This window comes from Podarcis bocagei, assembly GCF_964188305.1.
Source record: "Podarcis bocagei genome assembly, chromosome: 13".
NCBI classification, from domain to species: domain Eukaryota; kingdom Metazoa; phylum Chordata; class Lepidosauria; order Squamata; family Lacertidae; genus Podarcis; species Podarcis bocagei.
This window is the reverse complement of record NC_138138.1, coordinates 1,054,827-1,071,102: the sequence shown is the minus strand read 5'-3', so window position 1 is coordinate 1,071,102 and position 16,276 is coordinate 1,054,827. Positions and strand designations below refer to the sequence as shown.

At 48.9% G+C, this 16,276-nt stretch overlaps 1 protein-coding gene across 1 annotated transcript in view; it reads right to left on the bottom strand.

Annotated features, from left to right (window-relative positions):
- Positions 1 to 7,570: 7,570 nt before the first annotated feature.
- Positions 7,571 to 16,276, bottom strand: part of LOC308572459 (solute carrier family 2, facilitated glucose transporter member 5-like) — a 39,970-nt gene continuing 31,264 nt past the window's right edge. Inside the window, exons 13-14 of the mRNA XM_081168545.1 lie at positions 8,505 to 8,681; positions 7,571 to 7,941 (exon numbers count right to left, since the gene is read on the bottom strand). Of these exons, the coding sequence (XP_081024671.1) occupies positions 7,702 to 7,941; positions 8,505 to 8,681 (417 nt within the window). The 3' untranslated portion in view covers positions 7,571 to 7,701. The remainder of the gene's footprint in view (positions 7,942 to 8,504; positions 8,682 to 16,276) is intronic.

The following is a 16,276-nucleotide window of genomic DNA, read 5'->3' as shown; positions in this document are numbered from 1 at the left end:
TTCCCGCCTTAGTACTTATGTTAACCAATTACAAGTTTCTGTGTGTATGTATCAACCAATCAGCCACAGGCACACTTTTGGCAATGCTTGCAATATTCAATAAAATAGGCTCTCAGGGTCCGCCCTGACAGACGCCTCATGTTACACCTGCCTCTCTCGTCTCCCGTGATTTTTCATTTCTACATAGTTGTATACATCTCTCTAGGGAGCCTGGCTCCCAGGTGGGCAAGGCAGATGCTGGAAGAGTGGAGACAACATTTGCTTCGGGATCTGGGGCGGCATACAGCTGAGCAAAGTGAGAGTGCCAACTGGCTGCTGTGATGTTATTAGCGATGGATGAGGGGGGTCTTAAACCTGCATTAATTAAATTCCAGAATTTCTTGTCGTCACGGGTTTTAATGGCCACTGACATTGCGTTCTTTCGCAAAGAGCAATTTCTTATGATGGAGCAGCTTCTTGTAGTATGAACGGAATTGGGCTAACTCCCTGATTTTGCTCTGGGTGCTGTCTGATTTCATATCAGACTGAAGAAATCTAAGCCTACTTCTGCACTGTTTGCATTCTTGGTCGAACCAAGTTTGATTCTTCCAGGTTAGAATCGCACGGGGAGGTTTCGTAAGTGAAGGAAGCAAGAAGGCTAGAATTTGCTGGAAAGTTGAGAAATGATTCACATTCATTGTTAACAGCTGAGCTTTCAGGGCTAGGATCTCAGGGGAATTTAGGAGGACTTTTATGTCTTGCTCCAGATAGAAATCCCACTTCTTACGTCCGGGAGCTAAGATCAGTGGATCCTGGGGGTGGAGTGAGCTGGGAAGCCCCAGCTGTGTGTGGAGGAAGGAGATGGCGATTGGAAGGTGGTCACTTTCGGTTCTGTTGAACACATTGAAACAATATGCCTTATCATTAAATGCCGAGGAGGACCAGATGTAGTCTATAACGCTTGCCCCTCTAGATCCTAGAAAAGTATAGAATCCCCCGGACCAGTCTTTGGGTGTGCCATGCAAGCTGTGCAGCCCGCAGTTTATGGTAAACTCCAGCAGTATGATGCCAGCCCTATTAATGGTCTTGTCATGTGAATTCCACGTAGGAAACCACTCCTCTTCTATGAATAATTGCGACTTATCGGTGAATGAGCTTATATCTGCTCCGATTCTGGCATTAAAGTCCCCCATTATAAGGATCTCTGACTTTGGAAATTCAGCCACAGATTTATCGAGGATAAATCTTAAATCCTCCCAAAGCTGATTTGAATGAGAAGAGGAGTAGGTAGATAGATTGTACAAGTTTACACATATGAAGTCCCCAACCGGGCTGTTAGTGATGTGTAAAGTTTGAATGCAATTACTCTCTAACCAAAAGAGAGGAGAGATATTAAGTTGAAGCTCCTGCGAAACAAATGTTACCAGGCCTCCACTAGGGCGCCCAAACAAATGTGTTTTGGTCGCAGGAATCACAAAGGCGTCATAGCCCAGTAGGGAAGGGGGGGGGGTGACGATTCTAAGCACCAGGTCTCTTGTATACCCATAATCTGGAATTTCGCTAAAAACTCTTTCATATCCCCGCCATCCTGTTTGGACGTCCATCCCGCCACATTCCAGGATAGCACATTGAAGCAGTTTGAGGAGGGACTATGTGCTAGTCAGTTACTCTGGTTGCTGGTGGAAGAAGCATTGCCAAGGGTCTGAGACAGCGCCAGGCGTGATACAGCCGAAGGTATCGAAGGGGTGGTAATTTGATTGATGTGGCCAGCAGGGTCTTCAATAAAGCCTGAGCTGTCTCTTTGTGCAGTGGCTTCCTTAACGTTTATATATTGGCTTGAAGAGGTTGCGGATACATGAGGTTCTACCAAAAGAGGTTGACTGGCAAAGGACGAGGATATACAGTCATCTGCCTGGACCGCACTGGATGAGGACTCCAGGTCAGGCATAGAAGAATAGGACATTGACAGATTACCAGGATGAGGGGTGTTTGGTGTATTGCTCTTTAAGGCGGAGGGCGAGGTAGTTGATTGCAGATCTATTAGTAGAGGCGAAGGGGGTCTGCGTTGCGACGGTGTATGAGGAGCTTCCGCCAGGCAGACTGCCATATCATCCGTTATTGGAGTCCCAGTGATTGGCAGGGGTTTCCGGGGTGTTAGCCCCTTCATGACTGCGTTCCTTTGATTTAATAGGTTGCTATGACCAGGTTTTGAGGAGATTTTCTCTTGAAGTACATGTGTAAGTTGCTGCTTGAGTGTATCAAGCCTGTTTATAACTTCCTGCTGTTCTACTAATGGCAACTCGCCATAGGATGAAATAAGGTCCCTCTCCTCTGAGGCAGCCAGATGGCTGGGCCCGCTTTGGTCATGCATCTCTGTAGCTGGAGTAGATAAACCAGGAAGCTTGGGCTGAGAGGGAGGGTGAGGTTCCTGGGTGGACAGCTTGAGTTTCAAGACTATGTCGCGCCTGTCTGGCGAGCGGATACCTTTTTGTACGATGCTACGGAAAAGAGGTTTAATCCTGGTGTCATTAAAGACTCTCGTTGGGAAGATGCCCCAGGTGGCCAAAAAACGCTTTACGCCTAACCAGTATGGAGGGAATTTTTGGTGACTGGAAGGAGAGCAGTACTTTTTGGAACCGATGGTGGTAGTATAAAAGTTTCACTGTACTGAGATCTATTAGCGGAGGCCAAATCTGAAGGAGTTGCCTTAGATGATCTTTGACATCTCTCGGATTATTCCACCTTGGGGACCTGGGGTCACTGCTGCGTATAGTTAGACATATTTTGTTTGGTTGTAAGATCAGAGATTGAAAGTCCAGTTGAGTTTTTATGAGGTGAACACCAGTACCACTTTCATGTCTAACAGGGGAGGTACACCACTGTCCCTTTAAATCCCTCGGAGGCAGAGTGAGGTTGTGCTGCAGCTCCAGCAAATGGGCCTCAAGCTTTTGGTGGAGATTATTCACCTGCATGGAGATCCCATTTATGCTCTTAAAGATGCAGCGCAGGGTCCTGGTTATTAATTGGAAATGATCGAATCCCATACCATCGCCCAGGGCCAACTCGGACTCCCCCTTCGAGGTGACTCTCACTTCTTCTTCGTCATTATCATTAGCATTATTCGTTGCCTTCGAGTTCACCCCCTCCACTTCTATATCGGGTGCGAGGTCAATTAAAGGATTAAAACGATTGTGAGTTTCAACCGTGTAGCTGTCTTCCTCGTTATTTCTGCTACAGTTAAGAAAGAAATAATCAATCTTAGACTGTTTGGGCCTCGGGGGAGGCATTGCCTCATCCAGGTCCCTTGGCCGCTTGCCATGGCCCATAGTGGAGATTAGGAGAAATATCCGCAATAATTGGAAATATCTTAATGCACCTTAGAGAGTATTGCAGGAGGCAGGGGAGTGGTGAGCGAAGAAAAAATAAGGTAAAGTTCGTTGCTTACTTACAATTCTCAGTCAATTGCATCTGGTTGGCCACTGCTCATTTTGCATGTGAGTTCAATCCTGGGAGGCTGAAATTGCACAAGTCAAGTCCCAAGCAGGGTGAAGAGTTTAAAAGCTCTGTTTGTGCCAGGTTGGTTGGGGGCCACCCGGTGTGAAAAGTGCTTTTAAGCTTGCTGGTCAAGACCCACTGGGCACACCGACTCTGGAAAGATCTGGGATGTTCTCATGAGATCTTGAGGAGCAATCCAAGTTCCCCGTGTGGTCTCATGCGAGCATTCGTAGCCTTCCAGAGCCAGCGTACTGAGAGGGCCTTACCCTGCAAGGAAGTCAGAGAGCTTAAAAGCTCATTTTGTGCCAGGTAATCCTGAGTGGACCTGGTGCAAAATAATAATAATAATAATAATAATAAATTTTATTTATATCCCGCCCTCCCCAGCCAAGCCGGGCTCAGGGCGGCTAACAACAATCAAATAAACAATCAAATAATAACACATTCTAAAAATTTTCATTATAAAAATTAGTTAAAATCAAATTGATGGCAACCGATTAAACAAAATTCTGTGCAGGTTGCCAGAGGAGGGAGTCAGGCTGCGCCCTGACCAAAGGCCTGGCGGAACAGCTCTGTCTTGCAGGCCCTGCGGAAAGATGTCAGGTCCCGCAGGGCCCTGGTCTCTTGTGACAGAGCGTTCCACCAGGTTGGAGCCGCAGCCGAGAAGGCCCTGGCTCTAGTTGAGGCCAGCCTAACCTCTCTGAGGCCTGGGACCTTGAGGGTGTTATTATTTGCAGACCGTAGGTTTCTCTGTGGGGCATACCAGGAGAGGCGGTCCCGTAGGTACGAGGGTCCTAGGCCGTATAGGGCTTTAAAGGTTAAAACCAGCACCTTAAACCTGATCCTGTACTCCACCGGGAGCCAGTGCAGCTGGTATAGTACCGGATGAATGTGATCTCGCAGCGAAGACCCCATAAGGAGTCTCGCCGCGGCATTCTGCACCCGCTGGAGTTTCTGGGTCAGTCTCAAGGGCAGCCCCACGTAGAGCGAGTTACAATAATCCAGTCTGGAGGTGACCGTCGCATGGATCACAGTGGCTAGGTGAGGGCGAGAGAGATAAGGGGCCAACTGCTTAGCTTGGCGGAGATGGAAAAATGCCGCCTTTGTTATAGCTGTAATCTGCGCCTCCATAGAGAGGGAGGTATCGAAGATTACACCCAAACTCTTAACGGACGGTGCTGGCACTAATTGCACCCTCGCAAGAGATGGGAGTTGCCCCCTCGATCCCATATCGTCCCGCCCCAGCCAGAGGACCTCTGTCTTCGAAGGATTTAACTTCAACCGGCTCCCACGTAACCATCCAGCCACAGCTTCCAGACATCTGGTCAGTGTGTCTGGGGCCGAGTTAGGATGGCCATCCATCAACAGATAGAGTTGGGTGTCATCAGCATACTGATGGCAACCCAGCCCAAAACTCCGGACAAGCTGGGCGAGGGGGCGCATAAAGATGTTAAAAAGCATCAGGGAGAGTATCGCACCCTGAGGCACTCCACACACCAAGGAGTGACGCGATGACAATTCCCCCCCAAGCGCCACCCTCTGTCCCCGATCAGAGAGAAACGAGCGCAGCCATTGAAGGACTGTGCCCTGGATCCCCACGTCGGCAAGGCGGTGGTCCAGGAGTTCGTGATCGACCATGTCAAAGGCTGCTGACAGATCTAGAAGAATCAGCAGCCCCGACCCGCCTCGATCCAGCTGTCTGCGGAGATCATCTGTTAGGGCGACCAGAGCCGTCTCGGTCCCATGGCCAGCACGGAAGCCGGACTGGAATGGATCCAAAGCAGATGTTTCATCCAGGAACCTACCAAGCTGTTCAGCAACCGCTCTCTCAATCACCTTACCCAGGAATGGAAGATTCGAGACCGGGCGGTAATTGGATAGATCTAAGGGATCTAATGATGTTTTCTTTAAGAGCGGACGCACCACCGCCTCCTTCAGTTCCCCTGGGAATATCCCGGTGCCAAGGGACAAATTGATGATATCCCCCAGGGGGGCCCGCACCTCGTCTGGACACGCTCTAATCAGCCATGACGGGCACGGGTCAAGAGGACAGGTGGTGGGCTTTCCAGCTTGGAGGAATCTGTCCACATCGGCTGGAGATATCCGGTCAAAGTGGTCCAATACTGGACCCGAGGACAGTCGAGGGGCCTCCAGTTCCTTTATTGTATCCAAATTGGCAGGGAGGTCATGGCGGAGCAACAGGACCTTCTCCACAAAAAAGCTCGCAAATGCCTCACAGCTGTGTGTCAGATTGTTATTTAAATTTGGCTGTCCTTCAAGGGACGTTAAAGACCGAATTATACTAAATAATTGCGCCGGGCGAGAGCTAGCGGATGCAATGGAGGCCGAGAAGTAAGACTTCTTAGCGGCCTTCACTGCCATCTCATAGGTTTTCATAAAAGCCCTATAAGATGTTCTTGAGGCTCCGTCACGGGCACCCCGCCATACTCGCTCTAGCCGTCTGAGGTCCCGCTTCATTTTCCGAAGCTCCTCGGTAAACCAGGGGGCCTGGTTTCTGCGGGGTCGCAGAGGGCGCTTAGGTGCGATCTCATCGATGGCTGCCAGGAGCTGGGTATTCCAGCCCTCAACAAGCTCAGTCAATGAGTCGCCAGGGGGAGCAAGGTCCCGCAAGGCCTGACGGAATCTATCAGGGTCCATCAGCCTCCGCGGGCGAGCCCAAATTGGCTCGCCACCTAAGCGGGGTGGGGGTGGAAAATCAATCCTGGCTTTCAGTGCGTAGTGATCAGACCATGGCACCTTCATCGAGGGAGACATGATCACATCTATACCGGCGCCAAAGATCAAATCCAGCGTGTGGCCTGCTTGATGTGTGGGGCCCGAAACAAATTGGGAGAGCCCTAGTGTCGCCATGGAAGACACCAGGTCCAGAGCCTGTGAGGAGGGAGTGGCATCAGCATGGATGTTGAAGTCCCCCAGTACCAATAGGTTGGGGAACTCCAAGGCCCAGCCGGCCACCGCCTCCAACAGGCCTGACAGGGTGGCTGCTGGTGCGCTAGGTGGCCGGTACACCAGCCAGACAGCCAAGCTCACCTCGGAGCCCCACACTAGGCCAACACATTCAATGCCGGGGATCGATGGCGATGGCAGAGCCCTGAAAGAACAGTCTTCTCGGATTAATAATGCCACCCCTCCCCCCCGGCCCACAGTCCGCGACTGGTGGAGGACGGAGAAACCTGGGGGCGCCATCTCTCGTAAGGTAACAGTTTCCCCTTCGCGCACCCAGGTCTCCGTCACACAAGCCAGGTCAACCCCCTGCGAGGTGAAGAAGTCTCGCAGGGTGGCGGTTTTTTTGCCTATAGACCTGGCATTGCACAACACCAGTGACGGAGGTGAGTAATCCTTGCTCACCCTACCTTCGTCCCTCGGGATGGGGCGCAGATTGGAAGGGGTACGAGCATATCCATATCTCGATCCCCTTCGCCTATGACATCTGCCCCCACCGCCATACCTCCCTCGCCCCACTACGGTAGCAATCCCAAGCCTCAAACCAACCTCCATTTACAGAATAGAAACAAGTCAAATCAAAAACAATTGTACCAACACAACAAATCCCCACCCCACTCAATAACCAACCCCAAACCAAACTAAAACAGAACAAAATAGAAATACATCGATAAAAACCACCGTTCACGGTGGAACAACAAAGTAAAAAATAAAAACCCCTATAAAACATTTTAAAATATATAAAAACATATTAAGCATTTGCCACGGCAACATCAGTGTCCTTAAAACAGTAGCGGTGGCGAGTGTGGGCCCCGCCCCCTAGGCCTGGAGGAGTGTGCCTACAGGAGGGAGCGGCCTTCCTCAACCCCCACGGTGGAGCCGCAGCAATGGTGTTCCGGTGCCCTTAAAAATGACCTTTTAAGCTCTCTGCCTTGCTGGAGGAGTGGCGCAGCGCCAAGGATTCACTTTGATTTTCATGTGTACATGAAACCCTTGGAAGCAAACCCTGAATATAGTGAGGGACTGCTGTATAAAGTATTGCACTGTGGTGTTTGAGAATGATTGCCTTTTCTTTGCTACCTGTTTCTAATGTGATTTTATATCTAGATATATAATTGACTCTCCAATTAGGTGTGTATTTGGTAGTATAATAATAGCAGTAATTCATGGTAGGAGAGTAGAAAAGTCTGAACAGAAAAAGAGTAGGCTTTGGATAGGAAGAGAAGCAACCGTCATTCGTATACCAGCGAAGGGCAGGTAGCATTAAGAAACGACGGACGGTCTTTGTTTTCTTTTGAGGCTTTCCTTGTGTTTCATGCTATCCCGTTTGGCGCTGCTATCCCGTTTGGCGCTGCTACCCCGTTTGGAGCCACTATCCCGTTTGGCGCTGCTATCCCGTCTGCCGCCACTTTCCCGTCTGCCGCTATCGGGTCTGATGCTATCCTCCCTCCTGACGCTGTCGCTTCTGACGCTGTGGCGTGTTGACCGCCTTCTGTCCTTGTCCTGTAGTAGTAAGAATAGTAGTAGTAGTAATAATAATAATAATAATAATAATAATAATAATAATAATAATAATAATAATTTATACCTCATCCATCTGGCTGGGTTTTCTCAACCACTCTGAAGCTTGGAGAGCGAGAGGGGTCAGTGCGCACCGACCCCTCTCGCTCTCCAGGCTTCAGGAACACATCCACAGCCTAGGCAGCCCTGAAAGTAGAGCGCCCGGTGGGGAGCCCGGTGCTTCGGGAACACATCCGCAGCGTGGTGAGCCCTGCAGGAGTTCCCCACAGGGCTCCCCACACTGCGGATAGCAGCCTGCCGCCCGGCGGGCGGGGCACCCTGAAGCAGAGCACCCCTCGCGCCGGGCAGACATCGGCCAGCCCCACAAGCTCGGGGGACAGCAGGGAGGTGCAGCACCGCCATCCCGCTGTTCCTCAACCTGGTTCAGTTTCCCCGACCTGCTTTTGGGGGGTAAATAAAGGGGAAAAATTCCCTTTATTCCCCCCCCCAAAAAACTAGGTGCGTCCTATGGGACGGAGCGTCCTATGGGACGAAAAATACGGTACCTGTGACGTCCGCCGGACCTGCACCTGGACCTTCACCTTCTTGGCCATTGATGACATGAACTTCTTGTTTTCCAGAAAGGTCTTGCCGTTGGTTTCTGGGATCACCTTGAAGATGTAAATGAAGCTGAACATGCAGAGAGGCCAGAAGAGGAGGAAGGTGTAGGAACCAATCCGTGTCTAGAAATGAATGTTGAAGTAAGAAAATGAGAGGGGTGGGGGTGGGAAGGGAGATGGGCATAGCCACAATATATAACAGGCATCTAGTTGGCCACTGTGAGATGAGGGTGCTAGACTAGATGGGCCATTGGCCTGATCCAACAGAGGTCTTCTTACAATCTTATGTTTACGTGGTGATGATGATGATGATGATGATGATGATGATGATGATAATCAGGGGAACCAACTTGGGCTCCTGATTATGGGTGCCCAGCGTGCATGAAGTCAGGATGTCTTTTTTTTAATATATAAAATTTTTTATTAGTTTTACAGTTTTTTATAAACAATACAAACAAATAAAAAGACAAACAAACATGTATAATTTCATATCCTTTTTTTTCATAAACCTCACTTCTCGGACTCCCCCAAACCTCCCCTTTCTGCATCCCAAATTTAAAATTATTTCAGCAAATTTAATCTTATAAAATATATTCCTTCATTATTCTTTTCTTTAACTTAATCTTTTATCGCTGTAATCTCCTTATCTTTCTAAAAAACCTCAACATTTTAGCATTCATCAATTTTGTAATATTTCTTAAGATAGATTTTATATTTCCTCCAATCTTCTTCCGCCGTCTCTTTCCCCTGATCACGGATTCTGCCAGTCATTTCAGCCAATGTCATATAGTCCATCACCTTCATCTGCCATTCTTCCAGAGTGGGTAAATCTTGTGTCTTCCAATACTTTGTGATGAGTATTCTTGCTGCTGTTGTAGCATACATAAAGAATGTTCTATCTTTCTTTGGCACCAATTGGCCGGCAATGCCCAAGAGAAAGGCCTCTGGCTGATTAGCTGTTTTCCCTGTGTAAAGGTCAGAGGGGGCAGGGTTTCTGTTGAGGCAGGGGATTAGCTGTGGGAGGAGCTTATCAGAGTTTGCAGGGCAGTAGTTGAAGAAGGAGCAAAAAGGGTTTTCTTGTGTGTGTGTGTGTGTGTTTCTTTGTGGCTGATTAGCTGTTTTCCCTGTGTAAAGGTCAGAGGGGGCAGGGTTTCTGTTGAGGCAGGGGATTAGCTGTGGGAGGAGCTTATCAGAGTTTGCAGGGCAGTAGTTGAAGAAGGAGCAAAAAGGGTTTTCTTGTGTGTGTGTGTGTGTGTTTCTTTGTGGCTGATTAGCTGTTTTCCCTGTGTAAAGGTCAGAGGGGGCAGGGTTTCTGTTGAGGCAGGGGATTAGCTGTGGGAGGAGCTTATCAGAGTTTGCAGGGCAGTAGTTGAAGAAGGAGCAAAAAGGGTTTTCTTGTGTGTGTGTGTGTGTGTGTGTGTGTTTCTTTGTGGCTGATTAGCTGTTTTCCCTGTGTAAAGGTCAGAGGGGGCAGGGTTTCTGTTGAGGCAGGGGATTAGCTGTGGGAGGAGCTTATCAGAGTTTGCAGGGCAGTAGTTGAAGAAGGAGCAAAAAGGGTTTTCTTGTGTGTGTGTGTGTGTGTTTCTTTGTGGCTGATTAGCTGTTTTCCCTGTGTAAAGGTCAGAGGGGGCAGGGTTTCTGTTGAGGCAGGGGATTAGCTGTGGGAGGAGCTTATCAGAGTTTGCAGGGCAGTAGTTGAAGAAGGAGCAAAAAGGGTTTTCTTGTGTGTGTGTGTTTCTTTGTGGCTGATTAGCTGTTTTCCCTGTGTAAAGGTCAGAGGGGGCAGGGTTTCTGTTGAGGCAGGGGATTAGCTGTGGGAGGAGCTTATCAGAGTTTGCAGGGCAGTAGTTGAAGAAGGAGCAAAAAGGGTTTTCTTGTGTGTGTGTGTTTCTTTGTGGCTGATTAGCTGTTTTCCCTGTGTAAAGGTCAGAGGGGGCAGGGTTTCTGTTGAGGCAGGGGATTAGCTGTGGGAGGAGCTTATCAGAGTTTGCAGGGCAGTAGTTGAAGAAGGAGCAAAAAGGGTTTTCTTGTGTGTGTGTGTGTGTGTTTCTTTGTGGCTGATTAGCTGTTTTCCCTGTGTAAAGGTCAGAGGGGGCAGGGTTTCTGTTGAGGCAGGGGATTAGCTGTGGGAGGAGCTTATCAGAGTTTGCAGGGCAGTAGTTGAAGAAGGAGCAAAAAGGGTTTTCTTGTGTGTGTGTGTGTGTGTTTCTTTGTGGCTGATTAGCTGTTTTCCCTGTGTAAAGGTCAGAGGGGGCAGGGTTTCTGTTGAGGCAGGGGATTAGCTGTGGGAGGAGCTTATCAGAGTTTGCAGGGCAGTAGTTGAAGAAGGAGCAAAAAGGGTTTTCTTGTGTGTGTGTGTGTGTGTGTTTCTTTGTGGCTGATTAGCTGTTTTCCCTGTGTAAAGGTCAGAGGGGGCAGGGTTTCTGTTGAGGCAGGGGATTAGCTGTGGGAGGAGCTTATCAGAGTTTGCAGGGCAGTAGTTGAAGAAGGAGCAAAAAGGGTTTTCTTGTGTGTGTGTGTTTCTTTGTGGCTGATTAGCTGTTTTCCCTGTGTAAAGGTCAGAGGGGGCAGGGTTTCTGTTGAGGCAGGGGATTAGCTGTGGGAGGAGCTTATCAGAGTTTGCAGGGCAGTAGTTGAAGAAGGAGCAAAAAGGGTTTTCTTGTGTGTGTGTGTGTGTGTGTTTCTTTGTGGCTGATTAGCTGTTTTCCCTGTGTAAAGGTCAGAGGGGGCAGGGTTTCTGTTGAGGCAGGGGATTAGCTGTGGGAGGAGCTTATCAGAGTTTGCAGGGCAGTAGTTGAAGAAGGAGCAAAAAGGGTTTTCTTGTGTGTGTGTGTGTGTGTGTGTGTTTCTTTGTGGCTGATTAGCTGTTTTCCCTGTGTAAAGGTCAGAGGGGGCAGGGTTTCTGTTGAGGCAGGGGATTAGCTGTGGGAGGAGCTTATCAGAGTTTGCAGGGCAGTAGTTGAAGAAGGAGCAAAAAGGGTTTTCTTGTGTGTGTGTGTGTGTTTCTTTGTGGCTGATTAGCTGTTTTCCCTGTGTAAAGGTCAGAGGGGGCAGGGTTTCTGTTGAGGCAGGGGATTAGCTGTGGGAGGAGCTTATCAGAGTTTGCAGGGCAGTAGTTGAAGAAGGAGCAAAAAGGGTTTTCTTGTGTGTGTGTGTGTGTTTCTTTGTGGCTGATTAGCTGTTTTCCCTGTGTAAAGGTCAGAGGGGGCAGGGTTTCTGTTGAGGCAGGGGATTAGCTGTGGGAGGAGCTTATCAGAGTTTGCAGGGCAGTAGTTGAAGAAGGAGCAAAAAGGGTTTTCTTGTGTGTGTGTGTTTCTTTGTGGCTGATTAGCTGTTTTCCCTGTGTAAAGGTCAGAGGGGGCAGGGTTTCTGTTGAGGCAGGGGATTAGCTGTGGGAGGAGCTTATCAGAGTTTGCAGGGCAGTAGTTGAAGAAGGAGCAAAAAGGGTTTTCTTGTGTGTGTGTGTTTCTTTGTGGCTGATTAGCTGTTTTCCCTGTGTAAAGGTCAGAGGGGGCAGGGTTTCTGTTGAGGCAGGGGATTAGCTGTGGGAGGAGCTTATCAGAGTTTGCAGGGCAGTAGTTGAAGAAGGAGCAAAAAGGGTTTTCTTGTGTGTGTGTGTGTGTGTGTTTCTTTGTGGCTGATTAGCTGTTTTCCCTGTGTAAAGGTCAGAGGGGGCAGGGTTTCTGTTGAGGCAGGGGATTAGCTGTGGGAGGAGCTTATCAGAGTTTGCAGGGCAGTAGTTGAAGAAGGAGCAAAAAGGGTTTTCTTGTGTGTGTGTGTGTGTTTCTTTGTGGCTGATTAGCTGTTTTCCCTGTGTAAAGGTCAGAGGGGGCAGGGTTTCTGTTGAGGCAGGGGATTAGCTGTGGGAGGAGCTTATCAGAGTTTGCAGGGCAGTAGTTGAAGAAGGAGCAAAAAGGGTTTTCTTGTGTGTGTGTGTGTGTGTGTTTCTTTGTGGCTGATTAGCTGTTTTCCCTGTGTAAAGGTCAGAGGGGGCAGGGTTTCTGTTGAGGCAGGGGATTAGCTGTGGGAGGAGCTTATCAGAGTTTGCAGGGCAGTAGTTGAAGAAGGAGCAAAAAGGGTTTTCTTGTGTGTGTGTGTGTGTGTTTCTTTGTGGCTGATTAGCTGTTTTCCCTGTGTAAAGGTCAGAGGGGGCAGGGTTTCTGTTGAGGCAGGGGATTAGCTGTGGGAGGAGCTTATCAGAGTTTGCAGGGCAGTAGTTGAAGAAGGAGCAAAAAGGGTTTTCTTGTGTGTGTGTGTTTCTTTGTGGCTGATTAGCTGTTTTCCCTGTGTAAAGGTCAGAGGGGGCAGGGTTTCTGTTGAGGCAGGGGATTAGCTGTGGGAGGAGCTTATCAGAGTTTGCAGGGCAGTAGTTGAAGAAGGAGCAAAAAGGGTTTTCTTGTGTGTGTGTGTGTGTTTCTTTGTGGCTGATTAGCTGTTTTCCCTGTGTAAAGGTCAGAGGGGGCAGGGTTTCTGTTGAGGCAGGGGATTAGCTGTGGGAGGAGCTTATCAGAGTTTGCAGGGCAGTAGTTGAAGAAGGAGCAAAAAGGGTTTTCTTGTGTGTGTGTGTGTGTGTGTGTTTCTTTGTGGCTGATTAGCTGTTTTCCCTGTGTAAAGGTCAGAGGGGGCAGGGTTTCTGTTGAGGCAGGGGATTAGCTGTGGGAGGAGCTTATCAGAGTTTGCAGGGCAGTAGTTGAAGAAGGAGCAAAAAGGGTTTTCTTGTGTGTGTGTGTGTGTGTTTCTTTGTGGCTGATTAGCTGTTTTCCCTGTGTAAAGGTCAGAGGGGGCAGGGTTTCTGTTGAGGCAGGGGATTAGCTGTGGGAGGAGCTTATCAGAGTTTGCAGGGCAGTAGTTGAAGAAGGAGCAAAAAGGGTTTTCTTGTGTGTGTGTGTGTGTGTGTGTGTTTCTTTGTGGCTGATTAGCTGTTTTCCCTGTGTAAAGGTCAGAGGGGGCAGGGTTTCTGTTGAGGCAGGGGATTAGCTGTGGGAGGAGCTTATCAGAGTTTGCAGGGCAGTAGTTGAAGAAGGAGCAAAAAGGGTTTTCTTGTGTGTGTGTGTTTCTTTGTGGCTGATTAGCTGTTTTCCCTGTGTAAAGGTCAGAGGGGGCAGGGTTTCTGTTGAGGCAGGGGATTAGCTGTGGGAGGAGCTTATCAGAGTTTGCAGGGCAGTAGTTGAAGAAGGAGCAAAAAGGGTTTTCTTGTGTGTGTGTGTGTGTGTTTCTTTGTGGCTGATTAGCTGTTTTCCCTGTGTAAAGGTCAGAGGGGGCAGGGTTTCTGTTGAGGCAGGGGATTAGCTGTGGGAGGAGCTTATCAGAGTTTGCAGGGCAGTAGTTGAAGAAGGAGCAAAAAGGGTTTTCTTGTGTGTGTGTGTGTGTGTGTGTGTGTGTGTTTCTTTGTGGCTGATTAGCTGTTTTCCCTGTGTAAAGGTCAGAGGGGGCAGGGTTTCTGTTGAGGCAGGGGATTAGCTGTGGGAGGAGCTTATCAGAGTTTGCAGGGCAGTAGTTGAAGAAGGAGCAAAAAGGGTTTTCTTGTGTGTGTGTGTGTGTTTCTTTGTGGCTGATTAGCTGTTTTCCCTGTGTAAAGGTCAGAGGGGGCAGGGTTTCTGTTGAGGCAGGGGATTAGCTGTGGGAGGAGCTTATCAGAGTTTGCAGGGCAGTAGTTGAAGAAGGAGCAAAAAGGGTTTTCTTGTGTGTGTGTGTGTGTTTCTTTGTGGCTGATTAGCTGTTTTCCCTGTGTAAAGGTCAGAGGGGGCAGGGTTTCTGTTGAGGCAGGGGATTAGCTGTGGGAGGAGCTTATCAGAGTTTGCAGGGCAGTAGTTGAAGAAGGAGCAAAAAGGGTTTTCTTGTGTGTGTGTGTTTCTTTGTGGCTGATTAGCTGTTTTCCCTGTGTAAAGGTCAGAGGGGGCAGGGTTTCTGTTGAGGCAGGGGATTAGCTGTGGGAGGAGCTTATCAGAGTTTGCAGGGCAGTAGTTGAAGAAGGAGCAAAAAGGGTTTTCTTGTGTGTGTGTGTTTCTTTGTGGCTGATTAGCTGTTTTCCCTGTGTAAAGGTCAGAGGGGGCAGGGTTTCTGTTGAGGCAGGGGATTAGCTGTGGGAGGAGCTTATCAGAGTTTGCAGGGCAGTAGTTGAAGAAGGAGCAAAAAGGGTTTTCTTGTGTGTGTGTGTGTGTGTGTTTCTTTGTGGCTGATTAGCTGTTTTCCCTGTGTAAAGGTCAGAGGGGGCAGGGTTTCTGTTGAGGCAGGGGATTAGCTGTGGGAGGAGCTTATCAGAGTTTGCAGGGCAGTAGTTGAAGAAGGAGCAAAAAGGGTTTTCTTGTGTGTGTGTGTGTGTTTCTTTGTGGCTGATTAGCTGTTTTCCCTGTGTAAAGGTCAGAGGGGGCAGGGTTTCTGTTGAGGCAGGGGATTAGCTGTGGGAGGAGCTTATCAGAGTTTGCAGGGCAGTAGTTGAAGAAGGAGCAAAAAGGGTTTTCTTGTGTGTGTGTGTGTGTGTTTCTTTGTGGCTGATTAGCTGTTTTCCCTGTGTAAAGGTCAGAGGGGGCAGGGTTTCTGTTGAGGCAGGGGATTAGCTGTGGGAGGAGCTTATCAGAGTTTGCAGGGCAGTAGTTGAAGAAGGAGCAAAAAGGGTTTTCTTGTGTGTGTGTGTGTGTGTGTGTGTGTGTGTTTCTTTGTGGCTGATTAGCTGTTTTCCCTGTGTAAAGGTCAGAGGGGGCAGGGTTTCTGTTGAGGCAGGGGATTAGCTGTGGGAGGAGCTTATCAGAGTTTGCAGGGCAGTAGTTGAAGAAGGAGCAAAAAGGGTTTTCTTGTGTGTGTGTGTGTGTGTTTCTTTGTGGCTGATTAGCTGTTTTCCCTGTGTAAAGGTCAGAGGGGGCAGGGTTTCTGTTGAGGCAGGGGATTAGCTGTGGGAGGAGCTTATCAGAGTTTGCAGGGCAGTAGTTGAAGAAGGAGCAAAAAGGGTTTTCTTGTGTGTGTGTGTGTGTTTCTTTGTGGCTGATTAGCTGTTTTCCCTGTGTAAAGGTCAGAGGGGGCAGGGTTTCTGTTGAGGCAGGGGATTAGCTGTGGGAGGAGCTTATCAGAGTTTGCAGGGCAGTAGTTGAAGAAGGAGCAAAAAGGGTTTTCTTGTGTGTGTGTGTGTGTGTTTCTTTGTGGCTGATTAGCTGTTTTCCCTGTGTAAAGGTCAGAGGGGGCAGGGTTTCTGTTGAGGCAGGGGATTAGCTGTGGGAGGAGCTTATCAGAGTTTGCAGGGCAGTAGTTGAAGAAGGAGCAAAAAGGGTTTTCTTGTGTGTGTGTGTGTGTGTGTTTCTTTGTGGCTGATTAGCTGTTTTCCCTGTGTAAAGGTCAGAGGGGGCAGGGTTTCTGTTGAGGCAGGGGATTAGCTGTGGGAGGAGCTTATCAGAGTTTGCAGGGCAGTAGTTGAAGAAGGAGCAAAAAGGGTTTTCTTGTGTGTGTGTGTTTCTTTGTGGCTGATTAGCTGTTTTCCCTGTGTAAAGGTCAGAGGGGGCAGGGTTTCTGTTGAGGCAGGGGATTAGCTGTGGGAGGAGCTTATCAGAGTTTGCAGGGCAGTAGTTGAAGAAGGAGCAAAAAGGGTTTTCTTGTGTGTGTGTGTGTGTGTTTCTTTGTGGCTGATTAGCTGTTTTCCCTGTGTAAAGGTCAGAGGGGGCAGGGTTTCTGTTGAGGCAGGGGATTAGCTGTGGGAGGAGCTTATCAGAGTTTGCAGGGCAGTAGTTGAA